General features: G+C 35.8%; 1 protein-coding gene across 3 annotated transcripts in view; it reads left to right on the plus strand.

The window, feature by feature from the left end:
• STAG1 (STAG1 cohesin complex component) overlaps nt 1-25,380 on the plus strand; it is a 430,559-nt gene that overhangs the window by 358,005 nt on the left and 47,174 nt on the right. For all 3 annotated transcript variants that reach the window (XM_061194629.1, XM_061194628.1, XM_061194630.1), the window contains 6 exons: nt 4,740-4,843; nt 21,571-21,663; nt 21,765-21,854; nt 22,018-22,221; nt 23,218-23,288; nt 24,722-24,809. In XM_061194629.1, the coding sequence (XP_061050612.1) occupies nt 4,740-4,843; nt 21,571-21,663; nt 21,765-21,854; nt 22,018-22,221; nt 23,218-23,288; nt 24,722-24,809 (650 nt within the window). The remainder of the gene's footprint in view (nt 1-4,739; nt 4,844-21,570; nt 21,664-21,764; nt 21,855-22,017; nt 22,222-23,217; nt 23,289-24,721; nt 24,810-25,380) is intronic.

Here is a 25,380-nt window from a genome sequence, read left to right on the forward strand (position 1 = left end):
GTATTAAAAAAAAAGTGCTTTTTGTCAACATGGTTTTGAGTGGTCTCTATGGGATATGATAAAAATGTAAAAGATGAAAATAGATTATAGAAAGAAAAAGCCCATGGTGAGTTCTAAAGATTGTGGATAGGAAGGGGACAAAAGCAGGAAGAGCAAGAAAGAGTGAGAGCAAGCTATATAAAAAGGATAGTAAGAGTTCATTGTATGCTATAGAAGGCCCAGTAAAGAGAGTGTTCAAGAGAGCTATGGTTAATAATTTCACGTATTGCAGAGGAGAAAAAGGACTATGCAAAGACCATCAGCTTTAAGTGAAGATTTAGGTTGTTGGTGACTTTTTAGTGTTTCTTTTCAGTGATATTAAGGAGAAAAGCCAGAGTTCAGGGTGATAAGACTGAAATCAATAATGAGGAAATGGAGATGATGTGTAAAGAGGTTTCTGAAGACTTAGAAAGTTGTGTAGGTATTTGGTAATTCATAGTGCGAACAGCCACCCTTTCCTTTCTATCACTGTGGCTGTTTGGCTCTTGTCTGTGGCTTAAAGCTTGCTTTGTTTTCAGTTTTATTATTTGGTTTTGCTGTTTTATCCCCAAAGAGATTTCAGTTAAATTTCGAATGTTTTGAGTTTACCGTATCTGAATGGATGGTTTCAAATTATAAACTAATAAAATTGATGGCATTGGACACTGTATAAGGTTGGGTTTTTCTTCAACACTAATGTATGGATTTTACTGTATAATAGTGGAATGTTTCTACACTATGTAAGTTTTTCTCTCCTCACTTTCCATACAACTAGATGTTTTTTCATAAATAATAGAAAATGCATTTAGTTCATAGACAATCTTGTCATTCCTCTATCCCTAGCCAAATTGAAAAAAATATGAAATTCTAGAATCATAAAATAGAAACTTGATTGTTTTATTGGATCAGGGAGTATAAATGGAAAGCTTAAACTGTTTCTTGTGGTTTTCCTAAGACAAGGTAAAGTTCATGTGCTTTTCGTATCACAATTAATATGTGAAACCAAAAATGATTGAATTAAGATGTACATACATATTCCTGTTCAGTATGATTTTGGTACAGAATAAGGGATAAGATGTTATGCCTTTGTTTGCCTTTTCATTGCTGTTGTCCCAGTTTATTTTGAAATAATCAATACAAACTTCTCAATTTCTAAAGCTTAATATTTTTTTTCTTTTAATTTATGCCTAGTTCTGTCTCTATAATCCCCACATCTATTGGTCTTTTTTTTTTTAATTGGTCTTTAACATAAATAAGTATACAGAGAAAAGAACAGAGAGGAAGGAGGGAGGGAGACAGAAAGATAAAACTAAACTATTCAAATTAGTCTCAAAAATGTATCTTTAAAAATACATACGAATGAATTCAACAAGAAAAGTACAGAATCAGTGTGAAGAAAATCATAATGTTTCATTAAATAATGTCAAATAAGATATCATAGATGAAGAGCTACATCATGTTCCTGGCTGAAAAGATTATTGAAATGTCAGTTCTTCCCAGTGTACTGTATAATTTTCTTAAAAATACCAGTTCAAATTCCAGTAGGTTTGAGAGAGTTCTGGGAGGTGAGAGAAGGAACTAAGCAAAATGATTTTAAAGTTTATATAGACTGGGACTTCCCTGGTGGCACAGTGGTTAAGAATCCGCCTGCCAATGCAGGGGACATGGGTTCGAGCCCTGGTCCAGGAAGATCCCACATGCCGTGGAGCAACTAAGCCCATGCGCCACAACTACTAAGCCTGCTCTCTAGAGCCCTTGAGCCACAACTACTGAGCCTGTGTGCCACAGCGACTGAAGCCTGTGCGCCTAGAGCCCACACTCCGCAACGAGAAGCCCACGCACCACAACGAAGAGTAGCCCCCGCTCGCCGCAACTAGAGAAAGCCCGCGCGCAGCAACGAAGACCTAACGCAGCCAAAAAGAAAATAAATAAATAAATTTATTTTTTTTAAAAAAAGTTTATTACGTAGACTGAGTGAAGTAAGTCAGAGAAAGACAAATATCATATGATATTGCTTATATGTGGAATCTAAAAAAAAGGGTACAAATGAACTTATCTACAAAACAGAAAAAGAGTCACAGACATAGAAAACAAACTTATGGTTACCAGGGGGGTGGGTGGGGGAGGGATTAATTGGAAGATTGGGATTGACATATACACTCTACTATATATAAAATAGATAACTAATAAGGACCTACTGTATAGCACAGGGAACTCTACTCAATACTCTGTAATGGCCTATATGGGAAAAGAATCTAAAAAAGAGTGCATATATGTATATGTATAACAGATTCACTTTGCTGTACACCTGAAACTAATACAACATTGCAAATCAACTATACTCTAATAAAAATTAAAAAATAAAAGTTTATGTAGAATTTCAAGCTTATTTTAAAAAGGTGGTATAGCATAGTGCTTAAGAGCATATAGACCTTGGAGTCAGACTACCTGGGTTCATATCTTGGCTCTACTACTGAGTGCTTTGAAAAGTTATTTAACCTCTCTGTGGCTCATTTTCCCGATCTGCAAAGTGTGAGGATATTAATTCCTATCTCTTGGAATTGTTTTGAGGATAAAACAAGTAAATATACATAAATCACTTATAACCGTGCCTTACACATAGAAAATACTTAATTGTTTGCTACTAGCTTTATAGAAATTAGAAATTTTTTAGGAAAAGGACTAGATAAGGGAAATTTGTTCAACTAAATATTCCAATTAGTTGAATTAAGTTACACATTAAGGTATATTATAACATTATAAAGCTGTTATAATCAAAACAGTGTGTCCTTGTAATAGAAAAATAGATTAGTGAAACTAAATAAAGAATCCAGAAATAGATCTAAGTATATATAAGCACCTAAAACATGTTTAAAGGTGACATTTCAAATAAACCAGGGAAAGCTGGTTTTATTTAATAATGGTAGAGGCATAATTGGCTGCTCATCTGGTGGGAATAAACAGACCCATACTTGATACTATCGGCAGAAATAAATTTCAGACAGATTAAAGATGTAAAAGCAAGCAACAGATGGAGACAGAAAAGAAAATATATTTCTATAATCTCTAGGAGAAAGGAGATCTTTGAAAGCAATACAAGAAACCCAGAAGCCTTTTTTTTTTTTATCCGTATGAGATGATAGATGTTAACTAAGCTTACTGGGATAATCATGTCACGATATATATAAGTTAAATCATTATGCTGTACAACTTAAACCTATATTGTATTGTATGTCAGTTATCTCTCAAAAAAACTGGAAAGAAAAGAGAAATCTGAAAGCCATAAAAAAAATAAGTACAGATATGACTTTGTAAAAGTTAATAATTTCTGGCAAAAGATACCATGAGGAGTCTAAAAACAAAAGAACAAACTGGGAGAAAATATTTGCATCATTTAAGACAAAGTTAGGGACTTCCCTGGTGATGCAGTGGTTAAGAATCCACGTGCCAATGCAGGAGACACGGGTTCAATCCCTGGTCCGGGAAGATCCCACATGCTGCAGAGCAACTAAGCCCATGCGCCACAACTACTGAGCCTGCGCTCTAGAGCCCGTTCACCACAACTACTGAGCCTGCGCTCTAGAGCCCGTGCACCACAACTACTGAGCCTGCGCTCTAGAGCCCATGAGCCACAACTACTGAGCCTGCATGCCACAACTATTGAAGCCCGTGCACCTAGAGCCCGTGCTCCGCAACAAGAGAAGCCACTGCAGTGAGAAGCCCGCGCACTGCAACGAAGAGTAGCCCCTACTTGCTGCAACTAGAGAAAGCCCACACACAGCAACAAAGACCCAATGCAGTCAAAAATAAATAAATAAAAATTTAAAAAAAAAAAAGAATCCAAGAAAGGTGAATAACAATAGAAAAATTAGCAGAGAATAAACATTAAAAATCTCCAAAAAAATTTTAAACTAATAAACAAGAAAATACACTCCACTAATTAGTAGTTAGGCAGGAGCAAAATAACATACCATTTTCAATCATTGGATTGGCAAACGTTAAAGGGACTTTATAACATCCAGTGCTGGCAGGGATATGAGGAACCAAACATTCTCATCATTGCAGTTGGAGGTGTGGATTGCAGTAAGTAACCTTTTTGTTTTGTCAGTACCAAGATTTTAACCTTTGAGTCATTGCTCCTTCTCTTGAAATTTATTCTTCAGAAATAAAAGTATCAGTTATATAAATATATGTGTACTTATAATATTTATTACTGCATTGTTTATAAATGTGACAAAAATTTGGGGAAAATTTGCATGTTAATAGGAGAAGGATGAATAAATTGTGGAACACAAATTATGTAATAACTTGTAATTATTTAACATAATTATTTGTACATGTCGTGTCTTGAAAGATATTCAAAATCTATTGTTAATTTTTTAAAAAGATATAGCATGTTTGTTTTTTGCTAAAAAAAAAAAAAAGATATATGAGCTTTGAAGTGATATAGAAGGAAAATTTTGGCATTGCCTAATTCAGAAGTATATTACAAGAGACCAAGTATTAGAAGAAACCAGAGTTTATTGTCTCTTTTACTTTGTATATCTCTTTCTTGTTTGACTTACGACAAGCACATATTATTCTTAAAACAAGAAAAAAGACAAAGAATAGAACTTTAGTCTTCAAGTAATAGACTACAGTTTTTTATAATTGTGCTCATTTTTGATACATGGCTATTGTAAAACTATCTACTCATACTAATGTGTTTTGTTTCACTTTAGCAATGTCTGACCGTCAGGAGAGTGCTCTTATAGAGCTAATGGTTTGTACGATTCGTCAAGCTGCTGAGGCACATCCTCCAGTGGGAAGGGGTACCGGCAAGAGAGTAAGTTATATTAGAAATCTACAAAAAAAAAGAAAAAGAAAAAGAAATCTTTTAATGTAATTAACTGTCTTAAATATTTGAATATTTTTTGTAAATGATATATGCTGTGGTAGTTCATCTTATATTCTGTCTACTCGGGTTCCAAAATAGATTCTTTGCATCCATGCTTCTATAGCACCTGTGCCTGCTTCTAGTCTAGTATCTTACGAATTTTCACATTCATATTTGTTAAAGGTACAGAAAGGCTCTGAAGGCAAACTGCCTAGTTTTGGAAGCTCTTCCGTGTAACATCTATGTAATCTTTGGACAGTTGATTATTTTCTTTGTTAATTTCCTTACCTGTAGTATGGGGCTAATAATGCAGGTGTTATTGCTATTCAAGATGAATTGAGATAATCATGATGGAAAGACTGGCTCCAGTAGTGTGAAGAGGTAGGCAGTTCCTCTCTGCCAAAAAAAAAAGAAAGTGTAAAACTGGAAAAATTGTCAAAACCCATATCAGGACTCTGGAAATTAACCAAAGATAAAACAACAAATTGAGAAACATTTATGGGCATATCTTGGAGATATTGTAGGTTCATTTCCAGACCACTATAATAAAGCAAATACCGCAGTAAAGCTAGTCACATGAGTTTTTTGGTTTCTTGATGCATAAAAAGTTGTGTTTACACTATACAATAGTCTGTTAAGTGCGCAATGCTTTATACCTAGAAAAACAATGTACATCCCTAAATTTAAAACTAGTGTATTGCTAAAAAAAATGCTGTTATCTGAGCCTTTAGCGAGTTGCAATCTTTTTGCTGGTGGCAGTTTCTTAAAATAAATGAGACAAAAATGAGGTTTGCCTCATTGATGGAGTTTTCCTTTCACAAACAATTTCTATGTAGCATGCAATGCTGTTTGATAGCATTTGACCCACAGTAGAACTTCTTTCAAAATTGGAGTCAGACCTCTCAAACCCTGCCACTGCTTTATCAACTAAGTTCATGTAATATTCTGAATCCTTTGTTGTCATTTCAACAATCATCACAGCATTTTCACCATGAGTAGATTACATCTCTAGAAACCACTTTCTTTGCTCATCCATAAGAAGCAACTCCTCATCTGTTAAAGTTTTTGTCATGAGATTTATCACATATTCAGTCTCTGCTTTGAATTCTAGTTCTCTTGCTATTTTCACCACATCTGCAGTTCCTTCCTCTGCTGAGATCTTGAACCCCTCAAAGTCATTCATGAGGATTGGAATCAACTTCTTCCAAATTCCTGTTAGTGTTGATATTTTGACCTCTTCCCCTTGAATCATGAATATTCTTAGTGTCGTCTAGGACGCTGAATCCTTTCCAGAAAGTTTTCAATGGACTTTGCACAGATCCATCAAAGGAATCACTATCCATGGCAGCTATAGCCTTACAAAATCTCTTTCTTTACTAATGAAACTTGAAAGTCAGAATTACTCCTTGATCCATGGGCTGCAAAATGGATATTGTGTTAGGAGGCATGAAAACATTATTCTCATGGTGCATCTCCATCAGAGCTCTTGGGTAACCAGATGCCTTGTCAGTGAGCAGTCATATTTTGAAAGGAATCTTTTCTTTGGGCAGTAGGTCTCCACAGTGGGCTTAAAATATTCACTAAACCATGTTGTAAACAGATGTGCTGTCACCCAGACTTTGTTGTTCCACTGATAGAGAACAGGCAGAGTAGATTGAGTATATTTCTAAGAGCCCTAGGACTTTCAGAATAGCGAATGAGCATTGGCTTCAACTTAAAGTCACCAACTGTATAGCTATGAAAATCCTACGTGGCATCTTCTTTTAATATAATGCTGTTTTGTCTATACTGCAAATCTTTAGTGTAGCCACCTTTATTAATTATCTTAGCTAGATCTTCTGGTTAACTTGCTGCAACTTCTACATCAGCAGTTGCTGCCTCACCTTGAACTCATGTTATAGAGATGGCTTCTTTTCTTAAATCTCATGAACTAGATTCAGCCTTTTCTTCTGCAGCTTCATCACTTCTCTCAGCTTTCATAGAATTTAAGAGAGTGAGGGCCTTGCTGTGGATTAGGCTTTGGCTTAATGGAATGTTGTGGCTGGCTCGATCTTCTATCCAGATCACTAAAGCTTCTTCCGTATCAGCAGTAAGGCTGTTTCACTTTCTTATCATTCATGTATTCACTGGAGTAGCACTTTTAATTTCTTTCATGAACTTTTCCTTTGCATTCACAAGTTGGCTAACTGTTTGACTCAGGAGGCCTAGCTTTTGGCCTGTCTCAGCTTTCAACATGCCTTCCCCACTGAGCTTAATCATGTCTAGCTTTTGATTTAAAGCAAGAGATGTGTGGCTCTTCTTTTCACCTGAACACTTAGAGGCTTATTAGGGGTTAGTAAGGTTGTTAATTGGCCTGATTTCAATACTGTTGAGTCTCAGGAAATAGGGAGGCCTGAGGAGGGGGAAAAGATAGGGGAACAGCTAGTTGGTGGAGCAGTGAGACACAACACTTATCAAGTAAGTTCCCCATTTTATATGGGTGCAGTTTCTGGCACCCCAAAACAATTAAATGGTAACATCAAAGATCATTGATCACAGATCACCATAACAGGTATAATAATAATGATGAAAAAGTTTGAAATATTGCAAGAATTACCAAAATGTGGCACAGAAACAGACACACGAACACAAAATGAGCAAATGCTGTTGGGAAAATGGTATCAATAGACTTGTTCAACACAGGGTTGTCACAAAGTTACAATTTGGTTTCTTCAAAAAAGCAGTATCTGCAAAGCATAATAATGAGGTGTGCTTGTATTCTTGAAAAACTGCTGAAGCTTCAGGTTAAAGCTGTAGGAGTCTACAGCCTTCCTGCCTAGGGTTACAGTATACACAGAACCCACAAGCTTGATTGGTGACATCTGTAATTTTACCAGAGTGGCACTGTATGTAAAAACCAGCAACTTTGCTGTCAAAGGAAGCAGACTCAATATGGGACAAATGGGAAAAGTCCACAGCTTTGTCAACTAGAAATGGCAGAAACAAATAAGGAAAACCTGTACCTGTGATATTCAGAGATTGTGTCTGCAAGTTGGTAAGAATAGTGAACCAGCCAAGAATCTAACAAAAAAATGCTAGAAATGAGAAAGCCATAAAAGGATTAATAAACTCTTCATACATCCCTGACTGACTGGGAAACCTGAGAGAACCCAGTGGAAAATAAAAGTCAAGCAAACTTACACAGTGGCTGAAGTTTGAATGTGCTCTCTATCCCACAAACAGATCAGGTCTCAGAGGCTAGGAGCCTTATAAATTTGGAGCATTTGAGCACCACCTCTACCCAAATCATTGGCTGACTAGTGATCTATTGAAACACAGAGGAGACTCCCAGGAAGACAGACTAAAAAACAAAAATAAGAATAAAAATTCCCAACAGAAGCCACACATCATGGAAGAGACAAATTACACAGTTTAAGTTAAAGATTAATTTGTTAAAATGACACTTAGAAAAATAATTTTTAAATACATAGTTATTACAGGATATTATCCAAAAATGTCCACTTTTCCAGAAAAATTGGAACCATGCAAAAAACAAAAACACAGTAAAGTGTGACCATACTCAGGGGAAAAAAGTAGACAGTAGAAATGGTTTCTCAGTAGGCGCAATTGTTGGGTTTAGCAAATACTTCAGAGCCCTTTTTTATAAATATGTTCAAAGAATTATAGGAAAATATGTTCAGAGAATTCCAGGAAAAGATGATAACAACAAATAAGGAATCTCAGTAATTCCAATTTTTCAAATGGAAATTCATGAGTTGAAAAGTACGGTAACAGAAATTTAAAATTTATTAGATAAGCTCAACAGATTTGAGATGACAGAAGAAACAGTGGACATGAAAGATTAATAGAAATTATTCATTCTGAAAAAAACAGGAAAAAAGATGAAGAGAAATGAACAGAGCCTAAGAAATGTGTGAAACAACATCAAGTCACCAAATTTGTGTAATGGAGTCCTACAAAGAAAAGAGTGAGAGAAAGAAACAGGAAGGAAAAACATTTTAAGAATTGCCAAAAACTTCCCAAATTTGATGAGAAATGTTAATCCACAGATCCAAGAAATTTAACAAAACCCAAATAGTATAAACACAAAATATCTACCTCTAGACACAGGGTAGTCACACTGTTAAAAGCTAAAGACATAAAATCTTGAAAGCTGCAAGAAAAAAAATAACTCATGTGGAGGACAACAGCAATAGATTAGCAGTTCACTTATCAGAAGTAGTTAAAGGCCAGAAGACAGTAGAATGGCAATCACCGAAAGACAACAAAATTGCCAACCAAGAATTCTAAATCCAGTAAAATTATCTTTCAAGTATGAAAGTGAAATAAAAACATTCCCATATAAACAGAGATTGAGAGACATGTTAGAAGACCTGCCTTAGAAGAAATACTAAAAGAAGTCCTTCCAGCTGTAAAGAATGGAAACTCTAATCCACAGGAGGAAATAGAGAGTACCAGAAATGGTAAATATGTGGGTAGATATAAAAGGCTGTGTATATTATAGTTTTTTTAATTTTTAAAGAGACATGAGATTATTTAAAGCAACAATAATAGCACTGTAGTGTTAAGATTATAATATATATAGATATATGAGAATAGCACAAAGAAGGATAAAGGAAGTAGAACTCTCTTGGAGTAAAATTGCTGTATTTTGCTATAATTAATTCATTATTAATCTGAAGTTAGTTGTAATAAGTTGAAGAAGTATATTGTAATCCCTAGAGTAACTACTCATACCTAAAAAAGGAAAATGAAACCAACAGATAAATTGTAATAGCACACTAAAAAATGTTGAACTGCGAAGAAGGCAGTAAAGGACGAAGAGAGGGGAGAAAAAAGACGTAAGATATATAGATAGATAACAAATAGCCCAATGGCTGACATAAATTTAACCATATTAAACATTACATTAAATACGAATATAGGAAAGACTCCAAAAAGTAGAGACTGAGAAAACTAAAGACTGGGTATGAAATGATAATAAGGAATTATTGTTTAATTTTGTTGGAGATGTAAAGCTTAATTATTCTTGCATCTTCATCTGTTAGAGACATAATTAAATATTAGGGGTGAAATGATATACAAAGAACTTGCCTTAAAATGCTACAGAAGACCATTGTTTCGGGGTGCACAAGGAGAGGGGATTCACAGCACCTCCTAAACCAGCTCCAGAGACGGGCGCAAGCTGCGGCTATCAGCGCGGACACCAGAGACAGGTATGAAACGCTAAGGCTGCTGCTGCAGCCAGCAAGAAGCCTGTGTGCAAGCACAGGTCACTATCGACACCTCCCCTCCCGAGAGCCTGTGCAGGCCGCCACTGCCAGGGTCCTGTGATCCAGGGACAACTTCCCCGGGAGAAGACACAGCGCGCCTCAGGCTGTTGCAACATCATGGTGACCTCTGCTGCCGCAGGCTCGCCCCGCATTGCGTACCCCTCCCTCCAACTGGCCTGAGTGAGCCAGAGCCCCCTGTCAGCTGCTACTTTAACCCAACCCTGTCTGAGCCAAGAACAGACGCCCTCAGGAGACCTACACACAGAGGCAGGGCCAAATCCAAAGCTGAACCCCAGGAGCTGTTCAAACAAAGAAGAGAAAGGGAAATCTCTCTCAGCAGCCTCGGGAGCAGCGGATTAAATCTCCACAGTCAACTTGATGTACCCTGCAACTGTGGAACACCTGAATAGACAACGGATCAGCCCAAAATTCAGGCGGTGGACTTTGGGAGCAATAATATATATATTTTTTTCCTTTTTCTCTTTTTCCGTGTGACTGACAGGGTCTTGGTACTCCAGCCGGGTGTCAGGCCTGTGCCTCTAAGGTTGGAGAGCCGAGTACAGGACATTGGTCCACCAGAGACCTCCCAGCTCCACATAATATCGAACAGCGAAAGCTCTCCCATAGATGTCCATCTCAACGCTAAGACCTAGCTCCACTCAATGACCAGCAAGCTACAGTGCTGGACACCCTAGCCAAACAACTAGCAAGACAGAAACACAACCGCACCCATTAGCAAAGAGGCTGCCTAAAATCATAATAGGGTCACAGACACCCCAAAACACACCACCAGACGCGGTCCTGCCCACCACAAAGGCAAGATCCAGCCTCATCCACCAGAACACAGGCACTAGTCCCCTCCACCAGGAAGCCTACACAACCCACTGAACCAACCTTAGCCACTGGGGGCAGATACAAAAACAACGGGAACTACAAACCTGCAGCCTGCAAAAAGGAGACCCCAAACACAGTAAGATAAGCAAAATGAGAAAACAGAAAAACACACAGCAGATGAAGGAGCAAGGTAAAAACACACCAGACCAAACAAATGAAGAGGAAATAGGCAGTCTACCTGAAAAAGAATTCAGAATAATGATAGTAAACATGATCGAAAATCTTGGAAATAGAATAGACAAAAGGCAAGAAACATTTAACAAGGACCTAGAAGAACTAAAGAGGAACCAAGCAAAGTTGAAAAACACAGTGAATGAAATTAAAAATACTCTAGAAGGGATCAATAGCAGAATAACTGAGGCAGAAGAACGGATAAGTGACCTGGAAGATAAAATGGTGGAAATAACTACCGCAGAGCAGAATAAAGAAAAAAGAATGAAAAGAACTGAGGACCGTCTCAGAGACCTCTGGGACAACATTAAATGCACCAACATTCGAATTATAGGGGTCCCAGAAGAAGAAGAGAAAAAGAAAGGGACTGAGAAAGTATTTGAAGAGATTATAGTTGAAAACTTCCCTAATATGGGAAAGGAAATAGTTAATCAAGTCCAGGAAGCACTGAGAGTCCCATACAGGATCTAGGAGATCCTAAGGAGAAACATGCCAAAACACATATTAATCAAACTGTCAAAAATTAAATACAAAGACAAAATATTAAAAGCAGCAAGGGAAAAAACAACAAATAACGTACAAGGGAATCCCCATAAGGTTAACAGCTGATCTTTCAGCAGAAACTCTGCAAGCCAGAAGGGAGTGGCAGGACATATTTAAAGTGATGAAAGGGAAGAAACTACAACCAAAATTACTCTACCCAGCAAGGATCTTATTCAGATTCCATGGAGAAATTAACACCATTACAGGCAAGCAAACGCTAAGAGAATTCAGCACCACCAAACCAGCTTTACAGCAAATGCTAAAGGAACTCCTCTAGGCAGGAAACACAAGAGAAGGAAAAGACCTACAATAACAAACCCAAAATAATTAAGAAAATGATAATAGGAACATACATATCGATAATTACCTTAAATGTAAATGGATTAAATGCTCCAAACAAAAAACATCGACTGGCTGAATGGATACAAAAACAAGACCCGTATATATGCTGTCTACAAGAGACCCTCTTCAGACCTAGGGACACATACAGACTGAAAGTGAGGGCATGGAAAAAGATATTCCATGCAAATGGAAAACAGAAGAAAGCTGGAGTAGCAATTCTCATACCAGGCAAAATAGACTTAAAATAAAGACTCTTCTGCTACCCAAAGCAATCTACAGATTCAATGCAATCCCTATCAAACTACCACTGGCATTTTTCACAGAACTAGAACAAAAAATTTCACAATTTGTATGGAAACACAAAAGACCCCGAATAGCCAAAGCAATCTTGAGAACGAAAAATGGAGCTGGAGGAATCAGGCTCCCTGACTTCAGACTATATTACAAAGCTACAGTAATCAAGACAGTTTGGTACTGGCACAAAAACAGAAATGTAGATCAATGGAACAGGATAGAAAGCCCAGAGATAAGCCCACGCACATATGGTCACCTTATCTTTGATAAAGGAGGCAAGCATATACAGTGGAGAAAAGACAGCCTCTTCAATAAGTGGTGCTGGGAAAATTGGACAGGTACATGTAAAAGTATGAAATTAGAACACTCCCTGACACCATACACAAAAATAAACTCAAAATGGATTAAAGACCTAAGTGTAAGGCCAGACACTATCAAACTCTTAGAGGAAAACATAGGCAGAACACTCTATGACATAAATCACAGCAAGATCCTTTTTGACCCAGCTCCTAGAGAAATGGAAATAAAAACACAAATAAACAAATGGGATCTAATGAAACTTAAAAGCTTTTGCACAGCAAAGGAAACCATAAACAAGACCATAAGACAACCCTCAGAATGGGAGAAAATATTTGCAAATGAAGCAACTGACAAAGGATTAATCTCCAAGATTTACAAGCAGCTCATGCAGCTCAATAACAAAAAAGCAAACAACCCAATCCAAAAATGGGCAGAAGACCTAAATAGACATTTCTCCAAAGAAGATATACAGATTGCCAACAGACACATGAAAGAATGCTCAACATCATTAATCATTAGAGAAATGCAAATCAAAACTACAATGAGGTATCATCTCACACCTGTCAGAATGGCCATCATCAAAAAATCTAGAAACAATAAATGCTGGAGAGGGTGTGGAGAAGAGGGAACACTCTTGCACTGTTGGTGGGGATGTAAATTGATACAGCCGCTATGGAGAACAGTATGGAGGTTCCTTAAAAAACTAAAAATAGAACTACCATACGACCCAGCAATCCCACTACTGGGCATATACCCTGAGAAAACCATAGTTCAAAAAGAGTCATGTACCAAAATATTCATTGCAGCTCTGTTTACAATAGCCAGGACATGGAAGCAACCTAGGTGTCCATCATCGGATGAATGGATAAAGAAGATGTGGCACATATATACAATGGAATATTACTCAGCCATAAAAAGAAATGAAATGGAGGTGTTTGTAATGAGGTGGATGGAGTTAGAGTCTGTCATACAGAGTGAAGTAAGTCAGAAAGAGAAAAACAAATACAGTATGCTAACACATATATATGGAATCTAAGGGAAAAAAAAAAAAAAAAGGTCATGAAGAACCTAGTGGCAAGACAGGAATAAAGACACAGACCTACTAGAGAATGGACTTGAGGATATGGGGTGGGGGAGGGATGAGATGTGACAGGGTGAGAGAGTGTCATGGACATATATACACTACCAAGTGTAAAATAGATAGCTAGTGGGAAGCAGCCGCATAGCACAGGGAGATCAGCTCGGTGCTTTGTGACCACCTAGAGGGGTGGGATAGGGAGGGTGGGAGGGAGGGAGATGCAAGAGGGAAGAGATATGGGAACATATGTATATGTATAACTGATTCACTTTGTTATAAAGCAGAAGCTAACACACCATTGTAAAGCAATTATACTTCAATAAAGATGTTTAAAAAATAAAAATAAAAAAAAAAAAAGACTCTTACAAGAGACAAAGAAGGACACTACATAATGATCAAGGGATCAATCCATGAAGAAGATATAACAATTGTAAATATTTATGCACCCAACATAGGAGCACCTCAATACATAAGGCAAATGCTCACAGCCATAAAAGGGGAAATCGACAGTAACACAAGCATAGCAGGGGACTTTAACACCCCACTTTCACCAATGGACAGATCATCCAAAATGAAAATAAGTAAGGAAACACAAGCTTTAAGTGATACATTAAACAAGATGGACTTAATTGATATTTATAGGACATTCCATCCAAAAACAACAGAATACACTTTCTGCTCAAGTGCTCATGGAACATTCTCCAGGATAGATTATATCTTGGGTCACAAATCAAGCCTTGGTAAATTTAAGAAAGTTGAAATCGTATCAAGTATCTTTTCCGACCACAACGCTATGAGCCTAGATATCAATTACAGGAAAAAATCTGTAAAAAATACAAATACATGGAGGCTACAGAATACACTACTTAATAACGAAGAGATCACTGAAGAAATCAAAAAGGAAATTAAAAAATACCTAGAAACAAATGACAATGAAAACACGACGACCCAAAACCTATGGGTTGCAGCAAAAGCAGTTCTAAGAGGGAAGTTTATAGCTATACAAGCCTACCTCAAGAAACAAGAAAAATCTCAAGTAAACAATCTAACCTTACACGGAAAGCATTTAGAGGAAGAAGAACAAAAAAACCCAAAGTTAGCAGAAAGAAATCATAAGGATCAGATCAGAAATAAATGAAAAAGAAATGAAGGAAGCAATAGCAAAGATCAATAAAACTAAGAGCTGGTTCTTTGAGAAGATAAACAAAATTGATAAAGCATTAGCCAGACTCATCAAGAAAAAAAGGGAGAAGACTGAAATCAATAGAATTAGAAATGAAAAAGGAGAAGTAACAACTGACACTGCAGAAATACAAAGGATCATGAGAGATTACTACAGGCGACTATATGCCAATAAAATGGATAACCTGGAAGAAATGGACAAAGGCTTAGAAAAGCACAACCTTCTGAGACTGAAACAGGAAGAAATAGAAAATATAAACAGACCAGTCACAAGCACTGAAATTGAAACTCTGATTAAAAATCTTCCAACAAACAAAAGCCCAGGACCAGATGGCTTCACAGGCAAATTCTATCAAACATCTGGAGAAGAGCTAACACCTATCCTTCTCAAACTCTTCCAAAATATAGCAGAGGGAGGAACACTCCCAAACTCATTCTACGAAGCCACCATCATCCTGATACCAAAACCAGACAAAGATGGCACAAAAAAAGAAAACTACAGGCCAATATCACTGATAAACATAGATGCAGAAATCCTCAACAAGATACTAGCAAACAGAATCCAACAGCACATTAAAAGGATCATACACCATGATCAAGTGGGGTTTTTCCCAGGAATGCAAGGATTCTTCAATATACGCAAATCAATCAATGTGATACACCATATTAACAAAGTGAAGGATAAAAACCATATAATCATCTCAATAGATGCAGGAAAAGCTTTCGACAAAATTCAACACCCATTTATGATAAAAAACCCCCAGAAAGTAGGCATAGAACTTACCTCAACATAATAAAGGCCATATATGACAAACCCGCAGCCAACATCGTTCTCAATGGTGAAACACTGAAACCATTTCCACTAAGATCAGGAACACGACAAGGTTGCCCACTCTCACCACTATTATTCAACATAGTTTTGGAAGTTTTAACCACAGCAATCAGATAAGAAAAAGAAATAAAAGGAATCCAAATCGGAAAATAACAAGTAAAGCTGTGACTGTTTGCAGATGACATGATACTATACATAGAGAATCCTAAAGACGCTACCAGAAAACTACTAGAGCTAATCAGTGAATTTGGTAAAGTAGCAGGAGATAAAATTAATGCACAGAAATCCCTTGCATTCCTATACAGCAATGATGAAAAATCCGAAAGAGAAATTAAGGAAACACTCCCATTTACCACTGCAACAAAAAGAATAAAATACCTAGGAATAAACCTCCCTAAGGAGACAAAAGACCTGTATGCAGAAAACTATAAGACACTGATGATAGAAATTTAAGATGATACAAACAGACGGAGAGATATACCATGTTCTTGGATTGGAAGAATCAACATTGTGAAAATGACTATACTACCCAAAGCAATCTACAGATTCAATGCAATTCCTATCAAACTACCAATGGCATTTTTCACAGAACTAGAACCAAAAATTTCACAATGTGTATGGAAACACAGAAGACCCCGAATAGCCAAAGTAATCTTCCGAAAGAAAAACGGAGCTGGAATAATCAGGCTCCCGGACTTCAGACTATACTACAAAGTTACAGAAATCAAGGCAGTATGGTACTGGCACAAAAACAGAAATATAGATCAATGGAACAGGATAGAAAGCCCAGAGATAAACCCACGCATATATGGTCACCTTATTTTTGGTAAAGGAGGAAAGAATATACAATGGAGAAAAGACAGCCTCTTCAATAAGTGGTGCTGAGAAAACTGGACAGCTACATGTAAAAGAATGAAATTAGAACACTTCCTAACACCATACACAAAAATAAACTCAAAATAGATTAAAGACTTAAGTGTAAGGCCAGACACTATAAAACTCTTAGAGGAAAACATAGGCAGAACACTCTATGACATAAATCACAGGAAGATCATTTTTGACCCACCTCCTAGAGAAATGGAAATAAAAACAAAAATAAACAAATGGGACCTAATGAAACTTAAAAGCCATTGCACAGCAAAGGAAACCATAAACAAGACGAAAAGACAACCCTCAGAATGGGAGAAAATATTTGCAAACGCAGCAACTGACAAAGGATTAATCTCCAAAATATACCAGCAGCTCATGCAGCTCAATATCAAAAAAACAAACAACCCAATCCAAAAATGGGCAGAAGATCTAATAGACTTCTCTCCAAAAAAGATATACAGATTGCCAACAAACATATGAAAGGATGCTCAACATCACTAACCATTAGAGAAGTGCAAATCAAAACTACAATGAGGTATCACCTCACACTGGTCAGAATTGCCATCAGCAGAAAATCTACAAACAATAAATCCTGGAGACAGTGTGGAGAAAAGGGAACTCTCTTGCACTGTTGCTGGGAATGTAAATTGATACAGCCACTATGGAGAACAGTATGGAGGTTCCTTAAAAAAATAAAAATAGAACTACCATACGACCCAGCAATCCCACTACTGGGCATATACCCTGAGAAAACCATAATTCAAAAAGAGTCATGTACCACAATGTTCACTGCAGCACTGTTTACAATAGCTAGGACATGGAAGCAACCTGAGTGACCATCGACAGATGAATGGATAAAGAAGATGTGGCACATACATTCAATGGAATATTACTCAGCCATAAAAAGAAACGAAATTGAGTTATTTGTAGTGAGGTGGATGGACCTAGAGTCTGTCATATAGAGTTAAGTAAGTCAGAAAGAGAAAAACAAATACTGTATGCTAACACATATATATGGAATCTAAAAAAAAAAATGGTCATGAAGAACGTAAGGGCAAGACGGGAATAAAGACGCAGACCTACTAGAGAATGGACTTGAGGACACGGGGAGGGGGAAGGGTAAGCTGGGAGGAAGTGAGAGGGTGGCCTTGACATATATACACTACCAAGTGTAGAATAGGTAGCTAGTGGGAAGCTAGCCGCATAGCACAGGGAGATCAGCTCTGTGCTTTGTGACCACCTAGAGGGGTGGAATAGGGAGGGTGGGAGGGAGGAGATATGGGGATATAGGTATATGTATAGCTGACTCACTTTGTTATAAAGCAGAAACTAACACACCATTGTAAAGCAATTATACTCCAATAAAGACGTTTAAAATTTAAAAATGCTACAGAAGAAAAAAAAAACTTTAGGGAAATTGATGAAACAATAATGACAAAATGAGTGTTTTTGAAATTTTCCAAAATAAAAGTTTTAAGAATATGTAATGTCCTAATTTTGAATGACAGCCCCTTCAGGCTGATTTCTTATTGTTTTGACATGTCATCATTTTTTGAGTGCTTTCTTTCAGAGCAAAATGTCCCAGGCTCACTTTCTACCTTTATTGCTTATGTTAGTTATCTATTCCTACGTATAAGAAATTACAATAGTTGCCCCTTACCCATGGTTTCTCTTCCCACAGTTTCAGTTACCCGTCAGCTATGATCCAAAAATATTAAATGGAAAATTCCAAAAGTAATCTATTGATAAGTTTGAAGTTGCATGCTGTTATGAGAAGCATGGTGAAATCTCATGCCATCCAGCTTTGTCCCTCTCCATCCTGCCCGGGGCATTGAATCATACCATTGTCCAGTGTATCCCACCAGTTAGTCACTTAGCGGTTCTTGTAGGTCATCAGATTGACTGTCACAGTATTGCAGTGTTTGTGTTCAAGTAACCCTTATTTTACTTAATAATCACCTGAATGCTCAAGAGTAGTGATTTTGGCAATTTGGATATGTCAAAGAGAAGCCATAAGTTCTTCCTTTAAGTGAATAGGTGAAAGTTCTAGACTTAACCAGGAAAGAAAAAAATCATATGCTGAGTTTGCTAAGATCTTCGTTAAGAATAGATTTCTATCTGAAATTGTGAGGAAGGAAAAAGAAATTCCTATTAGTTTTGCTGTCACACCTCAAACTGCAAAAGTGATAGCCACAGTGCTTGATGAGTTCTTAGTTAAGATGTAAAAGGTGTTAAATTTATACAGGATATTTAGAGAGAGAGAGACCACATTCACATAACTGTTATTACAGTATATTGTTATAATTGTCCTATTTTATTAGTTATTTTTGTTAATCTCTTACTATGCCTAATTTATCAATTAAACTTTATCATAGGCATGTTTGTATCGGCAAAAAACATAGTATATAGAGGGTTCGGAATGATCCGCAGTTTCAGACATCTGCTGGGGGTCTTGGAATGTATCCCACATGGATTGAGGGGGACTACCATACTTCAAAACTTAGAGGCTTAAAGCAATAAGTATTCATGGTCTCATAGTTTCTGTGGGTCAGAACTTTGTGAGTGGCTTAGCTGTTCATTTGGTTTAGATTCTCTCATAGGGTTGCAGTTAAGATGTTAGCCAGGGCTTTAACCTCTGAAGTCTTGATAGTAAATTTACTTCTTCCATAACGGTTCATTCACATGGTTGGCAAGTTAGTGTTGATTGTTGGTAGGAGGCCTTAGATCCTTACCATGTTGACCTCTCAGTAGGACTGTTTCAAGGCTGCCAGCCTCCCCCAGAATGAATGGTCCAAAAGAGAGTAAGGTGGACACTTGTGTGTGTTTTATGACCTCAAGAGTCATACAATATAATTCCCGCAATATTCCTTAGATTACACGTCAGCCTTATTCATTTTCAGAAGAGATTCTATTAAGGGCATGAATACCAGGAGACAGTGGTCAATTGGGAGTCACCTTGTAGGCTGATACTACATTACCCTAGGACAGGAATCTCCCACGAGCCCTGGTTCCTTTTGATATAGAGTAATATGTAAAGATCAAAATCTTGTTACTAGGGATACTCATTGTCAATTGGTTATCATTTCTGCTAGGCACCATTCGTACACAGAGCTAAGAAAATATATATATTTCTCTATATATACACATATGTTTAAATCATGCATTCATATTGATATTTCTGACTTAAATTTAGCATAACAGGGTTTTTACCTCTTCGCTTTTATGTTTCCCATTTTTATTTTTTGGAAATATGTAAAAAAATTACATAGTTAAAAAGTCAAAACCATGTAAAAAAATATATATATATTTAGAGAAGTCTTTCTTATGTGCCTCCCTCTACACCCCTTTGCTACCAGTAACCATTTTTATTTGATTTTGGTCTATCCTTCCAGTGTTTCATTCTGCAAATATAGATAAATGCATGCACACATACAGATATGTGTATTCTTATTCTCCATTCTCCTCCCTCTCAATCTCCTGTCTCCTACAAAGGATAGCATACTTTATATGGTGTTCTGTACCTTACATTTTAATTTAACAGTATACCCTGGGTATTACTCCATAACTTTATTTGGACAACTTCATTTTTTCTTATGGCTATATATGATCTATTACGTGGATATAGTATTGAGAGTCTTTTGGGTCAGTCTTTTGCTGGAAATAATGTGCAGCAAATAATATTGTGTCATTTCGTACTTGTACCAGGTGTGTTGGTGGGGTAGATTGCTAAAGTGGGACTGCTAGGGCAAAGGAAAAATATGTATACAATTTTGTTGGGTATTGGCAAATTCCCCTTCATAGGTATTATGCCATTTTTGCTGTCCCATCGGAGATATTGTGAGGATTAAATGAGTTCATGTGTATAGAGCGCCTGACACGATGACCGTTTAATCAAAATAGCTGTTACCCTAAAGTCAACATCCTTAGACCTTTCCTACGTTGTCAAATGAATTTCAAGACTTCTCAATATCCTGCATACATTTCTAGATATATATTTCACTTTACATGTAGCCCCTTTAATTGCTTTGTGCAGAACTAAACATGACACTTGGTGGTAGATCATTCCAAAATGTTATTTTATATGTTTAAGAGGTTGAAAAACAATCTGAAAGAAGAATCAGATAGGAGGCCCTATTACTTCTTTCATACATTCTCAAACATTGGGGTTTACATTTATAAAGTGGCAATTTACATTGGAATGTTTCTGTCCCATAAAACCATTCAACATTATGATGGTAAATTCCTTCAAGATAATAAACTGCAGAATACTTTGGGGAAATAATTATCCTAACTGAGCCTGCATTTTAATATTTTATTTTTGGAACCACCTATAGTTTAGCTAGTTGAATACAGGCTAAGGTGAAGGGCTCTAATCTGTTCAGTGATCACAGGCTGTACCCCTCTGTCTTGATTATTGCCTAACAGATTTATGGCTTAATTACAAGAACAATCAAATATAAATGAGTCCAGAGACATTGTTAGTATATGCTTTAAAAATAAGTGAAAATTTACTAGCTGCTGATGGTATTAAAGAAGGATTGCTTGCTAAAGTACTTTTAGAATAGTTTATTTAGCCTAGGGGAGATAACTTAATATTTTGAGAATAAAACTGTAGAAAAATTATTTCTCCATTGGTTCCACTATTTTTATATTCATAACTGGTTTTTTAGAAATGTTTTTGTTTTTATTTAAACAAGTAGTAACTTATCTAAAATAAGTAGCTATTTAATAAAGTAATTTGAATAAAACTAGATGCATTTATTTTAGTAGTTTGTTCAGCTTTTCTGAAAATTTTCTGTTATATTATCTGCCAGTGCTTCATCATCTTTGTAACATTCTAGATTTATAAATTAGTACATGACGCTCTTATTCTTTGCCCATTTAAATTTATTTCTAGGTGCTAACTGCCAAAGAAAGGAAAACTCAAATTGATGATAGAAACAAATTGACTGAGCATTTTATCATCACACTGCCTATGTTGCTATCAAAGGTACAGTTTCATTTACAGTTTTGTGATAATATGCCACTGAGTTTGCTTATTACACTGTACTATTAAAGTAGTTACTTCGTTTTCTTTGCTTCTCCTTCTAGTATTCTGCAGATGCAGAGAAGGTAGCAAACTTGCTACAAATCCCACAGTATTTTGATCTAGAAATTTATAGCACAGGTAGAATGGAAAAGGTAAGACACTATAAAATTGCAATTCTGCTATCATAGTCAGTTTTATTAACTGGATTATTTTATTTTCATGTAATATATAGGCTTATTTGTTATTTGGCAGATGCTTTTTTAAATTTTTGTTATTAATCTAAATATCATAGTTTTTCTTTTTTTTCCTCCTCAGCATCTAGATGCTTTACTAAAACAGATTAAATTTGTTGTGGAGAAACACGTAGAATCAGATGTTCTAGAAGCCTGCAGTAAAACCTATAGCATCTTATGCAGTGAAGAGTATACCATCCAGAACAGAGTTGACATAGCTCGAAGCCAACTGATTGATGAGTTTGTAGATCGATTCAATCATTCTGTGGAAGATCTGTTGCAAGAGGTCTGTTTTAAAGTTAATGTGTACATATAATGATTTTGGCTAATAATTTTTCAAGGTAGCTGAGTTTTAAATTGTTTCCATTTTAAAATAAAATCTAGTAGAATTCTCTACTCCTTTCAAAACTTAGCAGCATTATTGCAGTTGTTCATTTTATGAAGATCAGCCTTAGTTACACTTCATTTTTATTTTAAAAACCTGTTTCATAAAAGACAGACTTTTTTTTTTCTCTTTTAAGAAAGGTCTGACTTTTCTTAAGTCATTTTTTCATTTTCTATTCCTGGGACCTAATTTGCATTTTAATATTACTGAACTATTATGATGTGCTAATGAATAGAACATAAAAATTGTGTGCTTATGAAGGATGGCTGCTTACCAGTGGTGTGCCCAAGATAGCAGCAAGCATCTCCAACTGGTTATTTTTATAATTATTTCTGTGATTCCTGCCTCTTGCCCTCTCCTTTCAATCTATGTAAGGCAATCTGGAATTCCCACAGCTTTGTATATCCTGACGGCCAGGCTGATAGGATTTACTTTTAATCCATGTAATCAGTTTTCCCCTACTTTTCATTTTTAATTTTAACTTTTAATTTTTTTCAACCATTTTTTGATTTTCATTGTGATTTTGAAGTTACAGATGTAACTGACAATCAGTAAAATCTTTGAAATAACCAATAAAATCTTTAAAGTACCTATCCTTTCACTCAGCAGTTTCAAGGAATTTATCCAAAGGTATTAATCAGAAAATTGTACAAAGTCACGTTTATGACATTGTTTAAAATGCAAAAGTGGTTATTTCTGGGTGTTGGGCTTATGGGTGTTTTTTACTTTTTGTTTTTTTGCTTATTTGTATTTTCTCATTTATCAATAGTGAATATATACTATTTATATAATAAAAAAGAATTTTTCTTTAGGCAGTAAGTATTAATAGACTTTCATGTGAATTTGAGGATGAGTAAATTTATAGTATTAAGGTACTGTCTGCTCTTTTTTTTATAGGGAGAAGAAGCTGATGATGATGATATTTACAATGTTCTTTCTACATTAAAGCGGTTAACCTCTTTCCACAAGTATGTCATTTTATTTAAAGTAGATTTAATGAATAACCTATATTAGTTAACATAAAACAAACTGATTGTAATGTTTAACATCCATGTAACAATGGGAAATTTTAGAGAAATATTGAGATGTTGTGATGTTTTCTTTTTATTATTCAGATTTCCTCCAGATAAATTATGAGTTTTTATTATAATTTGATTACTTAAGGAGTAAGATTTATCATTCAGTGTAATGAATGTACACTGTACACTGTAGAAGTTTAAGATAATCAGTATAATTAACAAATTAGATGGGCTTATTCTGCAGCTAGAGTTTTTATAGGTATAATTTTCAGTTGATAGCTCTTAGAAATCTTACTAAATAAAAATCACAGCTTTGGAGAAAGCCACAAAATTATTTCTATAAGCTTTTTTTCCTGAATTGTTCTTGTTTGTCTAGTTTGTTTATTATTGTGTTCTTACTATGTAGAAGAACTGTTGGATTTGAATAAGGAAAAAAGGCTCAGATCAGTGAAATAGGTGTCATTTTCAAATTGTAATTTGCATATTCCTTGTAATGAAACATGCTTATCTTCTCCATAGAGAAAGGAAAATAAAGAACTTTGTTGTGAAAAAGAACGTTTAGGTGTAGCCCTTACTTTAATGAATACTTCAGATTTCAAAAGCAGTGTCTAAAATCTAAGCCTTTTCTGTATACACAAGTACATTTTTGGAATTCCATGGAGAAACAAACTCTTATTTGAAAAAATATTTCGACATCTGAAAATAAAAGTTGACAACCAGTGTCAAAACTCCTATTTAAGAAAATATTTTGACGTTTGAAAATAAAAGTTGACAGTCAGTAATCGTACTATTTTTAGTAGCAGAGCTCATGAGAATTTACACTGTCAGTGTTATCTCATTCAGAAGTCCTCAGCACATGTAAATAGCTACACTAAAGTTTTTGAACTGTGCCATATTTCCTTTACCCTGACTTTGTCTTTATTTATCTCCATCTCGTGAATACAAATCTCTTTTTCAAAAATTACGCATGTATTTATACTTTGAAATTCTGAATGAATTTGTTTAAATGTGCTTTAAAACATACTAGAAAGAAAGAAATGGTAACCTTCACTTTAACATATGAAGTTTTATTGTTATTAATTTCTTTTAATGAATTCCTAATATCAGCTTCCACTCTGTCTTTCTCTACCCGTCTCCCTCTTCTCTTCTCCCCCTCTCATTCCCCCCTTCCTTCTTTTTTTCTTTCTCTCTTTCTTTGTTTTTTTCTCCCTCTCCCTCTTTCTCTTTTTCTAAGTTTGGGGACTTGAACATTTCCTTATGGAACTTTTACAATTCTACTAGAAAATGAAGTTACTTTATTCTTCCCCCATTGAAACTGAGCTCAACAAATTTAAACCTTCCTCCACTCTAGAATAAAGTTAATGCATTTTTGTTTATTTTAGCGCTCATGATCTCACAAAATGGGATCTGTTTGGTAATTGCTACAGATTATTGAAGACTGGAATTGAACATGGAGCTATGCCAGAACAGGTAGGAGTTTATTGATATTCTTTCTGTGTCATTTTAGAAAGTTTTTCTGATATCGTGTAGGATTATCAAAAGCCTTTCATGGAACATAGTTGATAATTCTTAAACGCAGCCACTTCCTTTGAGAATTATTGCCATAGTGATTCAGTGTTACAGATAGATATATTATATCTTCAGATTTGAGCAGAAAAAAATAGAAAAAGTTTGCTATAATGTAGCAAAAGTTTAATATTTAATTTTGACATAAACATTATTACTCTTTTAGGGAAAATACCATTACTTACTATAGTAGCAATTTCAAAACTTCATCAGTTTAATATAATGAAAATTTCTGATCATGGCTGTATTTTGGGCACTGTTCTAGGTAATGATAATAGTAAGCCTTAGATATGGCTTAGTTTTTGTGGTGAATCATATTTACATAAGTTTGGAGGCCTTTAGCAGATTTTAGACTTTTTTGCATTCATATGTAAGTTGGAGTGAAAAGGGCAGGAATTCAACAAACTTTCTCCAGTCTGGAAGAGACTTGGAATAGTCAACTTAATTATCATACAGAGAATTAAGAATTTAATAC

The sequence above is a fragment of the Eubalaena glacialis genome, chromosome 6 (assembly GCF_028564815.1).
Source record: "Eubalaena glacialis isolate mEubGla1 chromosome 6, mEubGla1.1.hap2.+ XY, whole genome shotgun sequence".
In the NCBI taxonomy this organism is placed as follows: Eukaryota; Metazoa; Chordata; class Mammalia; order Artiodactyla; family Balaenidae; genus Eubalaena; species Eubalaena glacialis.